The sequence below is a fragment of the Rhinolophus ferrumequinum genome, chromosome 17 (assembly GCF_004115265.2).
Source record: "Rhinolophus ferrumequinum isolate MPI-CBG mRhiFer1 chromosome 17, mRhiFer1_v1.p, whole genome shotgun sequence".
NCBI classification, from domain to species: domain Eukaryota; kingdom Metazoa; phylum Chordata; class Mammalia; order Chiroptera; family Rhinolophidae; genus Rhinolophus; species Rhinolophus ferrumequinum.
In genome coordinates this window covers 8,123,570-8,141,549 of record NC_046300.1, presented here as the reverse complement: position 1 = coordinate 8,141,549, position 17,980 = coordinate 8,123,570, and the positions used below count along the sequence as shown (strand labels likewise).

At 37.4% G+C, this 17,980-nt stretch overlaps 1 protein-coding gene across 2 annotated transcripts in view; it reads right to left on the bottom strand.

Moving 5' to 3' along the window:
• The window catches only part of SMARCC1 (SWI/SNF related, matrix associated, actin dependent regulator of chromatin subfamily c member 1), a 144,759-nt gene that overhangs the window by 46,660 nt on the left and 80,119 nt on the right, over nt 1-17,980 (bottom strand). For both annotated transcript variants that reach the window (XM_033131869.1, XM_033131870.1), the window contains exons 20-21: nt 13,636-13,894; nt 12,741-12,902 (exon numbers count right to left, since the gene is read on the bottom strand). In XM_033131869.1, the coding sequence (XP_032987760.1) occupies nt 12,741-12,902; nt 13,636-13,894 (421 nt within the window). The remainder of the gene's footprint in view (nt 1-12,740; nt 12,903-13,635; nt 13,895-17,980) is intronic.

Here is a 17,980-nt window from a genome sequence, read left to right as displayed (position 1 = left end):
GCTCCGCCCCCTGCAACTAAGATTGAACACAGCACCTTGAGCTGAGCTGCTGCATGGCTCAGTTGGAGCACGTCCTCTCAACCACAAGGTTGCCGGTTCAATTCCTCGACTCCCACAAGGGATGGTGGGCTGCGCCCCCTGCAACTAGCAACGGCAACTGGACCTGGAGCTGAGCTGCGCCCTCCACAACTAAGACTGAAAGGACAACAACTTGAAGCTGAATGGCACCCTCCACAACTAAGATTGAAAGGACAACAACTTGACTTTGAAAAAAGTCCTGGAAGTACACACTGTTCCCCAATAAAGTCCTGTTCCTCTTCCCCAGTAAAATCTTAAAAAAAAACCCCACAATACCTTAGTTCTTTAAAATGATTAATAAAATTGATAAATCTCTAGTGAGAGATCTAAAGAGAGAGAAGACACAAATATATTAGAAATGGAAGAAAAGGTCATAACTATTGATAAAGCAAAGGTCAAAAAAGAAGTGACAAAGTACTCTAAAACATTTTATGCCAAATAAAATAGAAAAATTAAATAGACAATTAGAAAATCTACTGTACCAGATTCAAGAAGAAAAAGAAATCCTGAGTAGTCCTACAACAGAAAAACTGAAATAATTTAAAAAATTTAAAACAAATGAACGAACCGCCACAGGCCCAGATGTTTTTACTAGAAAATCCTACCAAACTTTTAGGGGAGAAGATGATTACAATCTCACACAAACTTTTCTAGAGAATAGACAGGAATGTCCCTAACTCATTCTATGAGGTCAGTATAACCTTGATTCACAAATCAGATACAGAAAACAGGTAAGGAAACTTAGAGGCCACTAGGCTAAATCTCACTTATAATCATAAATAAAAAGCTCCTAAGCAAAATATCTAAAAATATCTACATAGTATATAAAAAGGCAACATATTATTACAAAATAATATGATAGTAACGAAAGGGTGATTCAACATTAGTAAGTCTATAAACTTATTTGATGACAGGCATGAAAAGTGTCTGATAAAACTCAGTCATCTTTCCTGATAAGCTCCTGGAAATCCAGGGCTACAAGGAAAAGTTCCTGAGTCCCCAAATGGTATTATCAAAAATCCTACAAGTGTCATTCTTCATGGAGATGCCTACAGCACTCCCTTTAAAATCAAGATCGAGACATAGATGCCAATATTACTACTTCACTTTAATATTGCCATGAAGATCATAACCATGGCAGGCAATTAAGAAAAGAAATTAAAGAGGACTAGAAAGTAAAGAAGAAAATAGTTATAATTTGCAGAGAATAAAACTGTGTAGCTAGAAGAATCTGCAGAAAAGTTACTAGAGAGATAATCACAGGGTTTAGTAAGTGGTTAGCTATAAAATTGTCATACAAAATCAACTGTATTCCAACATGTTAACAAAAATCAATTCTAGATAAAGACACGAAAAACAAAACCTGAATATCTTCCTTACACACAATACAAAATGTGCTAACCATAAAAGACAAACTTAACTATTAAAATCAAGGACTTCTTTTCAGTTAAAAATGTCAAAAAGAAAAAACAAGCAACAAAAATGGGAGTAAACAGGCAGCAAAGTAACTAGCAGAAAGTTAGTATATCAGATTTATAAAGATAAACACTAAAGACAAGTGAGCAGTTGCTCACTTTAGATAAACACTAAAGATAGGAATAGCTGCTTTTTTTTTGAATAGCTGCTTTACAGAATGACATTTGATTAATAAATAGAAGATATTCAAATTAATTGTCAGAGAGAGATAATCTAAAACTACAATGGAAAGTCATTTTATCCCTGCTATATCAGTAGAGTCTAACACTGTCAAGTGTTGGATGAAGTGTTACCGGTCAAAGTGTCAATTGCTATACCCACTCTGGGAACAAAACTGGAATTTCCTATAACAGTGTTACTCACAGGACTAGTCCACAACAAAATAAGGAGGTAAGCAGGAATGGTCAAGGTTTGATGTTCAAAAATATTCAGTATGCTTCCCTTCCTTTATCAAAAAATTCACGTTAGGAAAAAGTAACAACTGAATTAAACAAAGAGTGTAGTGAAGCAAGCTCTTTATCTTGATGTGGCAAGTGGTCCACTCACTACACTTCCAGCATCTAAGCAAAACCCTGTATATGTGCACAGTGAGGCACATACGAGATTGTACAAGCATGTTAGAAATAGAAAAAACAGGCAACAACCCAAAATGCTCATCCAATAGGAAAATGGATAATTAAACTGGATTATAATCACACAACAGAATATTTTACAGCAGTGGAAATAAACCAACTCTGGCTACATGGATAAATATTGAAAACTTAATATGAATTTAAAAAAAGTCTCAGAAGTCTAAATATACCATGTTTTATAAAGCTGAGAAACAAAATTATATGTAATATTATGTTTTTAAACACACCTTTGTGATAAACACCACTTTAAAAGTAGAAAATATTCAGGGTGGCCTGATGGCTCAGTTGGTTTAGAGTGTGAGCTCTGAACAACAGGGCTGCCCGTTCAATTCCCACATGGGATGGTGGGCTGCGCCCCCTGCAACTAAGATTGAAGGACAACGACTTGGAGTTGATGGGCCCTGGAGAAACACACTGTTCCCCAGTACTGCCCAATAAAATTTACTAAAAATTTTTTAAAAGGTGGAAAATATTCAAAATTTAGGATTCGTAAAAAAGTGTTGGGAGTGGGAAGGTGAGATTAAAATAAAGGCAGGAACAAAGAGATGGAAATTATTGGTAATGTTCTAACTCTTTTTTTTTTTAAAGATTATTTTTATTGGGGAAGGGGAACAGGACTTTATTGGGGTACAGTGAGTACTTCCAGGACTTTTTTTTCCAAGTCAAGTTGTTGTCCTTTCAATCTTAGTTGTGGAGGGTGCCGTTGAACTTCAAGTTGTTGTCCTTTCAGTCTTAGTTGTGGAGGGCGCAGCTCAGCTCCAGGTCCAGTTGCCTTTGCTAGTTGCAGGGGGCGCAGGCCACCATCTCTTGCGGGAGTCGAACCGGCAACCTTGTGGTTGAGAGGACGTGCTCCAACCAACTGAGCCATCTGGGAGCTCAGCGGCAGCTCAGCTCAAGGTGCCGTGTTCAATCTTAGTTGCAGGGGGTGCTGCCCACCATCCCTTGCGGGACTCGAGGAATCGAACTGGCAACCTTGTGGTTGAGAGCCCGCACTCCAACCAACTGAACCATCTGGGAGGCAGCTCAGCTCAAGGTGCCATGTTCAATCTTAGTTGCAGGGGGCCGAACCCACCATCCCTTGCGGGATTCGAGGAGTTGAACCGGCAATCCTGTGGTTGAGAGCCCACTGGCCCACTTGGGAATCAAACTGGCAGCCTTCAGAGTTAGGAGCACGGAGATCTAACCGCGTGAGCCACAGGGCCGGCCCTGTAATGTTCTAATTCTTAGGCTCAGATGAAACATGTAAATAAGACATTAAAACGTAACAATGAAGAGATCTGAACAAAAAAATCAAACGCAAATGGGGTTTTTAAAAATCAAAATATTACTCTTAATTGAATGTGTATTAGGCGAGCTTTGCTGAGTCAGTTTAGTCAGACTGAATTATGTATTATGTGGGAGAAATGCAGTATTTTTTTGGTAAAGATAATCTGCTTTTCAAATGGTTACCCACAATCTATAGCTCCACATTCTAAAAAGATTATATACTCATTTTTCTCTGTACGGCAAGCCAAACTTGGTATCAACTTTTAATTAGCTATGATTTCAAGATGAACAATTATAGTTACATAATATTAATATCTATTCATATGATGATGGTAGTTAAACACATGCTTTGTAAAGGGGAATACCTGGAAACAAGTGCTCAGACTTTTAAGATGTCTATTAAGAATTTAATTATGACATGTATGTTTTGGTAGAGTAAGTAAAGTGGTTTCTAGTCTATAAAACATATTTTCAAGCTTAACACATATTCTTGGAAAAAGAGGAAAAAAAAGCAAAACCTGGCTTCTCTTTGGTCTAAATTCTGGTCAGAATTACAAACCCTTAGGAGGCTGTGGTCGCTCACACATCCCACGTCATCTTATTGATGCAGATAATCTAGACTGTTGGGAATCCTTCCTTATAAAGTATGCGGTCTCACCCATGTCTGCAGAGTTAAGAGGATTCTAGAATAAATTCAATAAAACCCCCAACTTAAACAAGGCACATAAAATGAACTGAGGGCCATGCACTGAAGACAAAAAGGAAGAGAAAGTGAAAACGCCTGACTAGATGATAGAGCCATGAGGGGACTGTCAGGCCAGCCAGGGGAGACTATCACCATCAGAGTTCACAACCAGACCTTACACTGTCGAGCAGGGGTTGGTAAACGTTTTCAGTAAAGGGTCAGATAGTAACTATTTTCTGCTTTGCAGGCCCTAGGCTTTAAGTCGCAACTTCAGCAGACGCTTGAACAACACAGGTTTGAACTGCACAGGTCCACTGACATGCAGGCATCTGTTACACGGAGGAACCGTATTTTTCGATCCAAGGCTGGGAATCCACAAATGTGGAAATTGTATGTGGATTTTTGACTGCACGATGGTTGGTGCCCCTAACCCCCCCATTGTTCAAGGGTCAACTGTACTCAACTCTGTCACAGGAGCACAAAATCAGCCACGAAAGCAGCTTGAAAATGAATGAGTGTGGCTATGTTCCACTGAAATGTGAATGTCATATAATTTTTATGTATCATGAATTCTTATTCTTCTTTCGATTTTTTCCCAACCATTTAAAACTGTAAAACCATTCTTATATTGTTGGCTAAATAAAAACAAGTGGCAACCTGGATTTGGCCTAAGAAGCATAATATGCTAGCCCTGCTCTAGAAAGAGGATCCACTGACTGGATTCGAATCCTGCCCCCACAATTTACTAACTCAAATGACCATAGGCAAGCCACTTAGCTGACAGGAGCCTCGGTCTGCCTTTCTACAAAAGGTAAATTATAGTACCTCCTTCCGAAGTGTACTGCTAAGGATTAAACAAGCTGTTTTGTGTAAAATGCGAATAACTCTCTTGCTCATTGTAAGTGTTTAATGACAATTTATTATTAGAAAATTCAGTTGACTGGACCCAGATCCTATCTCTCTCGTCACATGAGCCCCTTCAGTGGCCTCTGGCACTGCCTCAGTGACAACAAAGGACTTTCCTTCTGTCCCGACTGCCAGAAGAGCCTTCCCAATCTGGTGTGTCATTTGTGACTTCCCCTCTCCATGTGCCTTTGACTTTTCTGAAAAAGGTCAGAGTTTTATAAAATCACCTGCCCCATGTCCCATTATACCTTAAAATGTTACTAATGGGACAAGGTGTCAACCGGTACACCCACTGTCTATGGTTGCTTTTGTAATACAAAGGCAAAGCAGTTGCGACAGAGACTTAAAACTTTTACCATCTGGCCCTTTACAGAAAAAATAAGCTAACCTGTGACAGAAAATTCATGCTAATGTGATAGTCCTCCATGTGAATAAATATACTTTGGAGATGTCTGACTGCTAAGGTCGCAGCTTTAATGTCGGGAACTGAGGGACACTGGCAGAGAGGTGATGTGACCACGCTGAAGAGACTCTAGGCCGAGGGGCCTCACGGGATCCCTGCCTCATGAGTTGCATGTCCCCTGAGTGTGAGGAGCATCTGTGACTTGTTTCTAACAGAATATAGCAAAGGTGGTGGGATGTTAGTCATATCGCAGCCCATGTTGATGATAGGACCACTCTTGAGACTCTCCTTGCCAGCTTGATGAAGAGGCTGCCATGCTGGGGAAGCCTAAACAGCAAGAACTGTGGTGTTGCTAGGAGCTGAGGGCAGCTTCCAGATGACAACCAGCAAGAAGCTGGGGCTTTTCGTTCTCCAGGTGCAAGTCGATGAATTCTGATAACAGGAGTGAGCTTAATTCTGACAACAGGAGTGAGCTTGGAGGTGGATTCTTCAACAGTCAAGCCTCAGACGAGAAGGCAGCCCAGGCGCCACATCCACTGCAGCCTTGGGAAAGCCTAAGCAGTAAGTCTGCACAGACTGCACTCACAGAAGCTATGAGATAATAAATGTACCTTGTTCAGAACCACTAACTCTAGTTATTTGTTATGTATCAACAGATAACTACTATACCTACTAAACTTGAATCTCATCCAAAAGTGAGAAGCAAATGAGCTAGCACCCATGATAAAAATGCCTTCAGAGCCCAGAAGTAGGAAATGTCATTGTCATTCAGGTTCCGCTTTATCCCTTGCTCCATCTCCCACAGATGAAGCAGTGACACCCCTAACTGGTTACGCCTCATGCCACCAGTCCTACATTCCTTGGAGACGTCTCTGTGCCTCTTTCACCTTTCCTAGAAAGCTGAGCTAAGCTCCTGTTTTCCTCCTATCCATCAGTCCAGAACTCTTTCCGTCATGATCACCACCCCTTTCTCCTAGCTTCTGTAATGAAGCGTCTTTCAGTCTAGTTAATAACATGGTGGGCAAAACCAAAACGAGGAGGTCGAGAAACCACTTCCCAAAGAGTTGAGGGAACAGGGAATGTTAGCTTTGAGGACAGAAATAAATGCTTGTAAATACCTGCCTTTAATAAAGTATGTTAGGACTAAGCAACGATGCTCCCTGAAAGGAACTATGATTATTTGGTGGGAGCTCTCTCCATTTCCTGCACATAGTCCGTAAACCGTCAACACCAACTTTCGAAAGCAGGCTGAATCACGTTACTTCTATTCTCTGGTGACTTCTCAATGTTCATTATAAAAAAGCCCATCAAAATCAGCCCCACACACATCTATTCAGCTGCACTTGGGCACAGTACCTGCTCCCCACAGACTCCTTGGTATTATTTCCTGAATATGCCAGCTATGTTCATTCTTTTTTCCTTTTTCATTATTGTTTAAAAGGTCACCTTGCCTTGTGAAGCCTTCCCTAACTGACCCAAGCATAAGTAACCGTGTTTCCTCCACATGTGCCTGTATCTGTAGCTGTATTTCTTTTTAAATACTATCTCCCCCAAACCTGAGTCTTTTCCAAGACCAGGGTGTTTGTTTAGAGATTCATGAAGTGTGGTATACGTAAACTGGCGGGTCCCCAAGGTCAAAACTATTTTCATAGCAACACTAAGATGTGATTTGCCTTTTTACTCTCATCTTACACAAGTGTAAAGTGTGGCTTTCCCGAGGCTGCATGATGCCTGAAGAATTCAGCTACAGGAATGTGCACCTGGGTGCCACTTTGCTTGAAAAGTTTCTCAGTTTTAATTTCTAATACGGTAAACATAAATATATAACCCCAATAAACTGGAACATTTGGGGGTTCCTCGATATTTTTAAAGAGTCAAGTCCTGACCAAAAAGTTTGAGACCTGCTATCCAATAATTCTTGTCTCCTCAGGAGACCCATGGTGGGAACTCAGTCAACACTCCTGGGAGACTGATTAGGTTGTTCCCTGTGTTAAAATTCAAGGATTCCATGAAGCTGGCAATACACAGTCCAACCAAGCTGACGAGCCTTGCAAAACACAGCCCCAACCCACCTGTGTGGGCTGCCCGCTTTCCACGTCCTTATTTGAACTTTGTATTGCGGCCAACCCCGTTTACTTCCCACCCTCTGAACAACCTCCCGTTTCTGACTCTGTAACTTTGTTCACAATGTTCTACAGAATCTAATACCTGCTCCAATCTGGCTCAGTGACATTCTAAACCTTTCGCAATGTTCAGCTCAAATCCTACTTTCTTTGTAAAGTCTTCCTGTCTAAAATTACGTGTCCCCTTGTGTTGATTCTTACGGCACTTCCTACGTACAGTCGTCATTGAACAGTAATACTATGCTTCATTGTATCCTCCGACACTGAATTATCTTTCCATGTATGTGTAACATCACAAAATATAGCCCCATATAGAGGGTATTACCTGTATCTCATATAACTGGCCATAGCAAGTAATCTATATAAAGTAATCAAAACATCTGATTTGATAAAACAGTCTCGCAGAAGGTAGAAAATTATATTATGTAATGGAAGCCAATTTCTTCCAAGAGTAAATAAATATTACTATCTAATAAATATTGAGTCCTCAGGCAAGTCACTTAAGTTGTACCCAGTATTAGCTAGTTTTTAGAGGTTAAATGTCTATTATGATCTGCTCAGAAGTTTGCATCTGTATTTCAATGGCTCTTGAAACAGATCTGAAAGAGCCCTTCAAATGTCACAGAGAAGAGAAGCCCACTGCACAGGATGTAAGTCTGATGAATGAATACTGTTCCCTTGTTTCCTTAGATTCACTAACCTAGTTTGTTTGCACACACACTATTTTAAAAGTGCCTTATTTAAAAAATTGTTATGAAAATCCTCATGGTGAGAAAAATGAAGCAATTTATACTTTTATGCTCTGAATAGTCTCTGAGACCAGAATTTTAACAGGCATTTCTGGGCTTTATGTTCCTAGAAAGTGACCCTTTTCAATTTTATTATTGTCAGGATGCTCTTACTTGCCTGAGGGACTAGAAACAAGTTCTTAACCTCGAAAACTAGCAGTGATTAGTTGGGTTCCTCTTCACAGAGCTGCGTGACAAAAAAGTCTTAGTTATTTGACAATGAAACTATTTTTTCCAATATTATTATTTTTACATTATTAGTATTTAACAGGTGTAACATAGTAAATTAAGCACCATAATAAAAAGTATGACGAATTTATCACCCAAGTACAATATTCTCTTGTAAGGAAAACGCTACATCATTCTATTTTAGATCAGTGTTCTGTGTAATAGGGCATTGTTTGTTATATAAAGTGTAAGTTGAAACGTAAAGTTAATACTTCCTTTCTTTGAACTCCCTACTTAGAATAGGGTTCAAAAAGAGGAGGTACATTGTTGATATCCCACAACAACTTTGCTGAGCCAGTTCCACAGGGAGCAGTACCATTTGTTTCCTATTTTATTCTATTGGTCACAGCTCAATACGAATCACAGTAACTTTAATAGGCCATCATTTGTTCTAGAAAGCTACTTATAACTCATTCGGAAATATTCACATTATGTTAGTATTCTCCTTATTAAACGGGAAAAAGACACAAATTTTGCTGTTACAACTAGTGAGTACACTTTGCATTTCTGGGAGGTTACCTGATAGGCTACTTCCAGATACTATGAATCAATTTTACCACTCATGTCTTTCAAAGAATGATCCCTTGCATCTCCAACGCTTCCTGCAGCAGTCTGACCCAAGCTTTGCACACCCCACACGTTCACTTTCGATCAGGAGAATCCAGCCCCACAAGGACTAAGGTCGCTAGATTTGTTATTTATTTATTTATTTATTTATTTATTTATTTATTTATTTATTTTGGGGGGGGTCTTCTTTGCTTTAAATCCCACTAAATCAGAAATGGCTAAATTTCCAACCTGTTTCTTAACCACTAGTGCTCTGTGGTATCATCTACCAAAAAACTTTAAACAGATTTATATGTAAAAACATGTCCCGGATTCTACAAAGTACAGAAACTTCTTTGAATTAAATAAAAAGGCTTTGCCAACCCTTTTCAATTCCACGATCACAGGGAACCGAAAGACCCTACAAATGAACCAAAAACACACACAAAAGTTGAGGAAAGTTAAGACTTTTCCCAGGCATTCAATAGGCCCAGGTTTTCCCCGCCTGAGCTGGGCATTGCCTTCGGGAAAGAATCAATCAAAAGCAACAGAGATGTGGCTTGGCTTGCTAATTTCAGTCTCCATCTAAGAGAAAGGAAAATAAGTGAGTTTTCAAACAAAGAAATACTGTGAATACTCTAAATCGATTTTTAATTGAAAAGTTTGGTACGTTGGATTAAGTAACCAATGTTAAGGTTAGGTCGATAATTTATTCTGAGGGCTACAGTGAGTAGCTTGAAAGCCTGAAAATCTGTTTTCGTTTTTCCACAGTGAGACTACTAGATTGACACTTGAAGGAAAACAGAGAGAACAGGGGTAGACCTATGCAAACTCATGGAAACCGATTTTAGGCTTTAAGAGATTTCAATGATACCTACTCAAATCACCTAGAACAGAGCACCAGGAGTTTAGATTGTGTAACATGGAGTACTGCCTGGCAATTTTAATTTTTACTTCATACTATCTTTATTCTGTAAGAATAAATGAAAAAGACAAAAGAAAATTACTGCAGCTGAAGCACAGGTTGTATCAACTGCATACAACTGAGACAAAAATGGAACTATTATAAATAAATAGGCAAGATGATAGCAATAAACCGTTAGCTCGAATTATTCATCAGAAATTATTTCACAACGAAAGAAAAGAAAAAAACAATGTAAGAAACATTGGCAATACACTACTGATAATTGTATATAAAATAATACTTTTACCTGGTGAGAAAATAAGTGGGTAGGAACATTACCCACTTGAGAAGCCCACAGTGCTCATGAAGCTACTGTATTAAAATTTTCCTTCTCTTCAAGATTGATTAAACAAAAATTGATAATTAAAAGTCCTTAAAAGCAAAAATGTCATCTGTCCAATATCACAAATCAGCATAACTAAACAATACATTATAGAGGGTATCTAACCACCTCTTTCATGTTATAGATGAGAGAAAGAGCTGGTGAAGGTACCGTATTTTGCCGTGTATAATGTGTACGTTTTTACCCCAATTTGTGAGGGGAAAATAAGGGTGCGCATTATACATGGGTAGTACTAATTCCGTTATCTATATAAAATGTTTTTAATTTTTATTTATGCTTATGAGTTAAAAGTATAATTCTAGAAATCAATAACGATATCCGTATGCAAAATAATAGCCTGGAATACGATAATCAGTGTTGTTGAACTTAAGACAAACTTGCAAGGAGGAAGACTTCTTGGCCTTCAATGATGCATAAATACCATAAATTTGTTACCAGTACATAAAATTTGTTGTACCTTGTACCTGTTTTGCAATTATTTGTTACATAAAATTTCTTGTACCATAATAATGCTAAAATAATAATAATTAAAAAATAATGTTAACATTCCTTTATAATACAAAAAACAAGTCCCTGAATGTAAACAAATAAATATTTGAATTAAAAATAATGAGGTCAGTATCACCCCAATACCAAAACCAGACAAAGCCATTACAAGGAGTGAAAAGTACTTATATCCCTGAAAAATATAGATATAAAAATCTTCAACAAAATACTAGCAAACCTAATCCAATAAAATATTAAATGGATTATTCACACTGATAGGTGGGATTTATCTCAGAAACACAAAGGTGGTTCAATAGGCAAGAATCAATTAGTATAATACAACACATTTAAGAATAAAGTAAAAATACCACACAAGCATCTCATTTGATGCAGGAAAAAACAGGTGATAAAATCCAACACTATTATAATAAAATTAGCACTCAACAAACTAGAAATGGAAGGGACCTTCTTAAATCCGATTAAAAGGAATCTAGGGAAATCCAACTGCTAACATCATACTCAATGATAAAACACTAAAAGCTTTCCCCCTAAAATCAGGAAAACATTTTCATTTATAATAGCATCCAAAAGAATAAAATACATAGCAATAAATTTAACCAGGAAATGCTAGACTAAAAACTTCAAAACGCTGCTAAATAAATTAAAAGATAATCTAAATAACGGAAAGACATCCTATGTTCATTGATTTAAAAAGAGAGTATTTTTGAGATGGCAATACTCCCCAAACAATGCAAATAATATCAGGAGATACCACTTCACATCCACTAGGTTGGGTATTAAAAAAAGAGGAGGAAAACAAGTGTTAGTGAGGATGTGGAGAAATTGGAACCTTCATACATTGCTGGTGGGAACATAAAATGGTACAACCATTATGGAAAATAGTTGGGTACTTCCTCAAAAAGATAAATATGTAATCACCGTTATGATCCAGCAATTCCACTCATAGTACTCAAGACGTGAAAAACTATGTTCACAAAATAACCTGCGCATGAATATTGATGGTAGCATTATCCAAAATAGTGGAAACAATACAAGTAGCCATAAACTGACCAACTGGATACGTAAAATGTGGTATATCCACTCAAAGAATATTAGTTAGCATAGAAAGGAATGAAGAACTGATTTATACAACATAGATGAACTTTGAAAACATTATGCTAAGAGAAAGAAGTCAGATGCAAAAGGCCACGTGCTATATGACTTCATTTATAGCAAATGTCCAGAATAGGCAAATCCAGAGACAGAAAGCAGATAAGTGGTTACCAGGGCTGAAGAGAGAAAGCAATGGGGAGTGACTGCTTAAATGGTATGGAATTTTCTTTGGGGTGATGAAAATGTTCTGGAATTAGATAGCAATGATGGCTGCACAATATTGTGAATGTACTAGAAGCCTGGATTATATCTTCAAGTGGTTAAAAAGAGAATTTTATGTTATATGAATTTTACCTCAATTTAAAAATAACCAAAACAACAATGAACTCAAACCTACCCAGCAACATAAAAATTAAAACAACAGCTGAAGTCCTTTCAGTATTCTCATGTCTACATGCTTAAAACCTTGATCTAAAACCAGGCATCAGATAGTTCACAACTGTGATATTATTGGCAGTTACAAGACAATTTTTTTAGTTCTAGCTACCATAAAAGGAAGAGGAAAAAACATCATATACTAATGTTAAGAGACAAGTTTATACCGATCATTCTACTCACTTGTAAGTGCAAGCCAACCCAATTAGCAAGCTCATAGGAAAATACAACATGGATTAACGCCGTCCTTGGGCACACAGTAACTCACCAAGCTTTTCGGGCTCATCGGGTCCCGTGCCTGCAATGCAGCTGCTCTCCAGGCCATAGGTGGGATCCACTTTCCCGGACGCTCGAGCTGCTTCTTGTACTTTCTTGACATGAGCTTCAACCAATTCCAGCGGTACCTCCTCCCGGACCCGAGAAAACTCCTCTGTTCAAGAATAAAAATGGAAGTGGCCTGGTTTTACACAAATATTTGCTTCACTGTAAACCACTAGTCAATCCAATACAACATTAGTGTCTTGTGCAAAAGTGACCTTTTTGAGGACTTCATCCTCTGTATCTCAGCAAAACAACAAGGTCAAGTGAGAGTAGCATGAAGTAACGAAATTCTATCACTATGTGTTTACCTAACATGTCATAGTATCTTGCTTGATGAATAAAAAGAGATCCTTAGATTTCTATCAGTAACAACCAAAACTGATATCCGTATTCTATCTAACTTTGCTTGGCTAGATTGACAATAAAGAAAACAGTAAGGATTAAAGAAGCAGAAAGCCAAGAAAGAGATCTGTGGTATGATAAAGTTCTAATTACAATTGGTAATATAATCCAAGAATGTAGAATGACTTCTTTCGCCAGTTCGATAAAATTTCAAATGAATCACAAAATATACCATAAAAACTGTTTTGTCCCTCCAATTCTTAATAAGTACTCTTAATTTTAAAACTATTACATTTTAAGTACTTCAGTTTAAAATGTTGTAATACTTTTAAATATAACATAGTATCTTTAAGGGGTTATATCTAATTTTTTGCTATTTAAATAACTGAAATGAATGTAACAGCTGATAACATTTAAATTTTAGATAACAATATGAAGGCAAGTATCAAGGCATTATCTGAAATTGTCATGCTGGCGAGATGGCTTACGAGAGTCCTTACCCAAAGCTGCCTTTGCTGCAGCAGATGCCACACGAGGGTCCACCACAGATGCCAAAAAAGCAACAGTGCTCATGACTGGGTTTCCTGACTGACTAAAGGGGACGGGCTGATAGGCTAGGGGCCCCAGGGAAGCATCGGAATTCTCAAGGTACGGGTCCTCAATGGGAAGCCTCAAAAAGTGGAGGATGCATTCATCCTGAGTGCGACTTCCAACATGTTCTGACACTTTGTTCCAATCATCCTTGTACATTTCCAGGGCCTACAACAGAAAAAAGACCAGGAGCTTTAATGCCAGGTAACAACGAAATAATATGCAACGACATCAGAAGCCTGTGACTGCTCTTGAGATAGGTTTCTTAAAAAAATAATGAAAATGGTTATACTCTACATAAGAAAATAAGCAGACTTGATTGCTTTCCTTATTATATTATCTATCAGGCAAGAAAAATAAAAGGCATGCACATTACAAAGTTAGAGCAACTGTCTTTTATTAACACACATGATTGTTTATATAGAAAATCCTAAGGAATCTACAAAAGAGGTACTCAAACTAAAAAGTTCTGCAAGGTCACAGGATAGAAGGGAATAGAAAAACTCAATTACATTTCTATAAATATCAGCAATAATTTTTTTAATTGGGGAAAATAAAAGTGGAATAGAACAAAAATGAAAATACTCAGGAATAGATATAATAAAGAACATGTAAGATCAACATGCTGGAAAAAAGAAAATATGCTGAGAGAAAGGAAAGACCTAAATAAGAGATACACTGTTTTCACCTGTTAGAAGTCTCAGTATTCTTAAGATGCCAATTCTCTCTACAGTGAACTAGAGTCAACATTATCCCATTCAAACTCCAAGCATTTTTTGTTAAAAATTAAGAAACTGATATTACAATTTATAAAGTACATAAATTTCTAGTTTCAAAATTTGTAAGGTTTCATAGAAAAATGCTGAGAAACTCCAACAAATGGTTGGAGTAAAGCAGTCTCCAAGGGAGAAAAGGATAGAATGTTATAAATCAAACCAGAAATGTATGTGGTGCTGTGTCAAGGAATTAATTGAGTAAAAGAAAGGCTATTTAGTAGCTTGCCAAAGTTGCTACTCACATGGTTCCCTCTGGTCATTATTCTCAACCAGGGGCAATTTTGACTCCTTGGGGACATTCGTCAATGTGTGGAGACACCTGACTGACAGAACTGGGGAGGTGTTATTGGCATCGACTGAGTAAAGGCCATGGATGTTGTTAAACATTCAACAATGCACAGAAGAGCCCACAACAACAAAAGAATTATCGGGCCCAAATGTCAATAGTGGCGTGGCTGAAAAACCCTGTTCTAGAGCCTCATTCGCTGACCTATACCGAGAGAGGAGCGCTCTCTCATTATGGTTCTCTCCATGTTTGCTTGCCTCTGTGAATTTTTAACCCTGGGCTTCAAAAGCTGCTCCTGTCCTTCTTTCTTGCTGGAATGATAGAGGACCTCAAAATCCAAGCTAGTAAATAGTCTTATTCATTAAATTCATTGAGAAAACAAGGCTAATTCTGGGTTTCCTCTGGATAGTCAGCAGCTTTGGATAGTTCTAGAGGAAAATGCTTAGAAAAAAAGACCCAGATTGTAACAAAAACGAAAAATCAACCTATCTCACCAGGGTCCTTGGGGCCAAAAACATAACTGGGGCCGTCTTAAGTTTCTGATCCTGAGTAGAGATTTTTTTTGGCATGCTTTACCATAATCCTTTCAAACAAACTTGTTATTTAAACTTTTTTTAAAAACATGACTCCAAATGTTATAAAACGCTTTGTTAAAAAAGGTTTTCTTCAAGATAAGTTTTTTACTGGAAGACATACTCATCTAAAGTGTAATTCAATCTTACACAGAAAAAATATTTCTTGAGTTGCTTATGAAGGAAAGGTGTATCAAGTGCATGCATACTTTGAGAAAATCTTTGATGCTGCTTACTAAGTATCTCCTAATTCTATTGTTTCCATAAACTAGTCAGTATAAAATATGTGAGAAATTCTCCTAGTGATAAATAAACATTAATAACGCTCATGGATTTTATTTGCAGGTACAAGATTTTATGTCCATTAATAATCTAAGGGAAAAGAAATACAAAGCACAAGAAAGCAAAGCAGGCACGAGAAAGACTAAAGCTAACAAGGGAAAACCAATAAGCTCAGATTCAAGTTTTGTCAATTTCAAGCCCAGGGACCGGGCTTGAAAAAGAAATTATGAAAGCCTTTTAAAAAAAATCTCCTTAATCACTATGGAATAGAATGTCACCTTTTCTTCTTTCATTCTGCATTCTGATTCTATCAATGCAATTTCGAACTGCTATACTGATGACACATTTCCAGGTGAAACACCTGAAATTTCTCACACAATTTACAAATGAAACAGTATGTAAACAAGTCTCCATCATATCTTATGAAATATTTATTTTTTTAAAAAGTGAATATAGAGTCTTATATTATCCTTCATATCTACCAATCAAAGATCTTTCTCAAACTGCATTCGTCAAATGTGTAGATTCTACTTTGGTTATTTACAATATTGAAATCATGCCTCCAGCACTTGTAATAAAACAATGAAATGAGCATAACCAAAGCTAATAACCTGCAGCGTTCCATACAAGAACTGTGCTTTGATAATAGACCATATCCAGCACAGTCTTTTTAAAATAAAAGTGGGTGGTCTCAAGAATAACCCAAAATATGTGACATACTGCCCGTGTGATACACTTGTCTAATAAAACGGTGTGTGGTATTTTTTGGAAACAATAAACCCTAATGAGTGTTCCAGATTCATCTATTTATTAGGGAGAAACACAATGTGTTTTTGGTTATAAATCCATTAAAAATTTTCATCTGACTTTATGTTCTTAAGCTATTAATTACCGATAAATAAACTGTATAAATAGAAGGTGTTAGTGGTAAACAATTCTGCTGGGCAGCCTTTTATTTCTCTTTGTGTTAAGTGTGGACAACACCTGTTGATTCAGCTGCATGTTTAAGAGAGAAATCAACCACTGCATAGGTTCCACCTGCAGGAGAGAAAATGCACTATTGTGTAAATACACTGTGGTTTCCTTAGGTATCTTCAGGGTAAACAATTGCCCAGCCAGTCTGACCTCCCGCTGTATTTACTATCCACTCATCTGAGAGGTAGACAATGAGAAAATTCTAAGCATCGATGCTCAGGAAAGAACTGACCTCGGACTGTTACCCAGTTGGTGTTGCACAAGTAAATTTATTCCTAGATCCTAAAGATTCTAAAATAGCAATACAAAAGCATAGTATATTCCCTCACAAGTACTGAGAACTATTAAATTAACATCCATGGCAGATGACTAGACAAAATAGTCCTGATATAAAAAGTGGCTCAGAAAAGAGGTTCTCTGTATATCACTGATACTGGATGGGCAGACGAGAATAAATTAAAATAGTGGCAAAAACTCAAAAAGAAGAAATCTTCTGAATTTGATTCAGAGAGAAAGAGAGAGATTGAGAAGAGAGAACAAGAAAAAGTAGCAGAGTGGTGTAAAAAAGAAGGGTTAATACACCACTCAAACTTCTTAAAGAACCACAACTGTTGAAACAACTCAAAAAACAAATTAAAGCAATACAGAAATGTGAGACACCACCAGGCCAAGTGTTATCTCCAAGTGTGGTCTGGAGACCCACGAGGCACAATACCAGAGCTTTTCTGCCTTTTTCATCATGTTGACATTTATAATGCAAAAGCAATGGTGGGCGTACCACTGGCCCCTTAGCATGAACTGAGGCAGTGGCACCGGAATGTCTTAATAGTTACTTTATTCTTCACTGCCACATACTGGAAAAATACAAAATAAGCCAACTTTACTTAAACATTTCCTTAATGAAACAGTAAAAATTATTAATTTTATTGAATCTAAATATCTAAGTCCCTGTGAAACAGGAGGCACTCAAGAGAACTGAATATAAACTATCAAAGCATGATGGCTGTCTAAAGGAAAAGCATTTGTGTGATCATTTGAGTTTCAAGTTCAACAAGCCACTATCTTCACTGAACACCCTTTTTACTAGAACAAATGGCTAACACACCATGGTTTCACAGACACAGATTATCTGGCAGACATTTTCTCAAAAACAAACAAGGATTCTCAAAAATGTCACTTCAGGGAAAACAACTGACAGTGTTTGTTGCCAATGATTAAAGGAAAATCGTAATTCTGAAAAATACGTTATCTGCCATACTAGCTTGTCCTACTACTTAAAAGACATTTTCTGATGAGATGAGATTGGTAAAAATATCATCAAATGAGATTTAAAAAATATATTATAAGGAATTGTAACAAAACC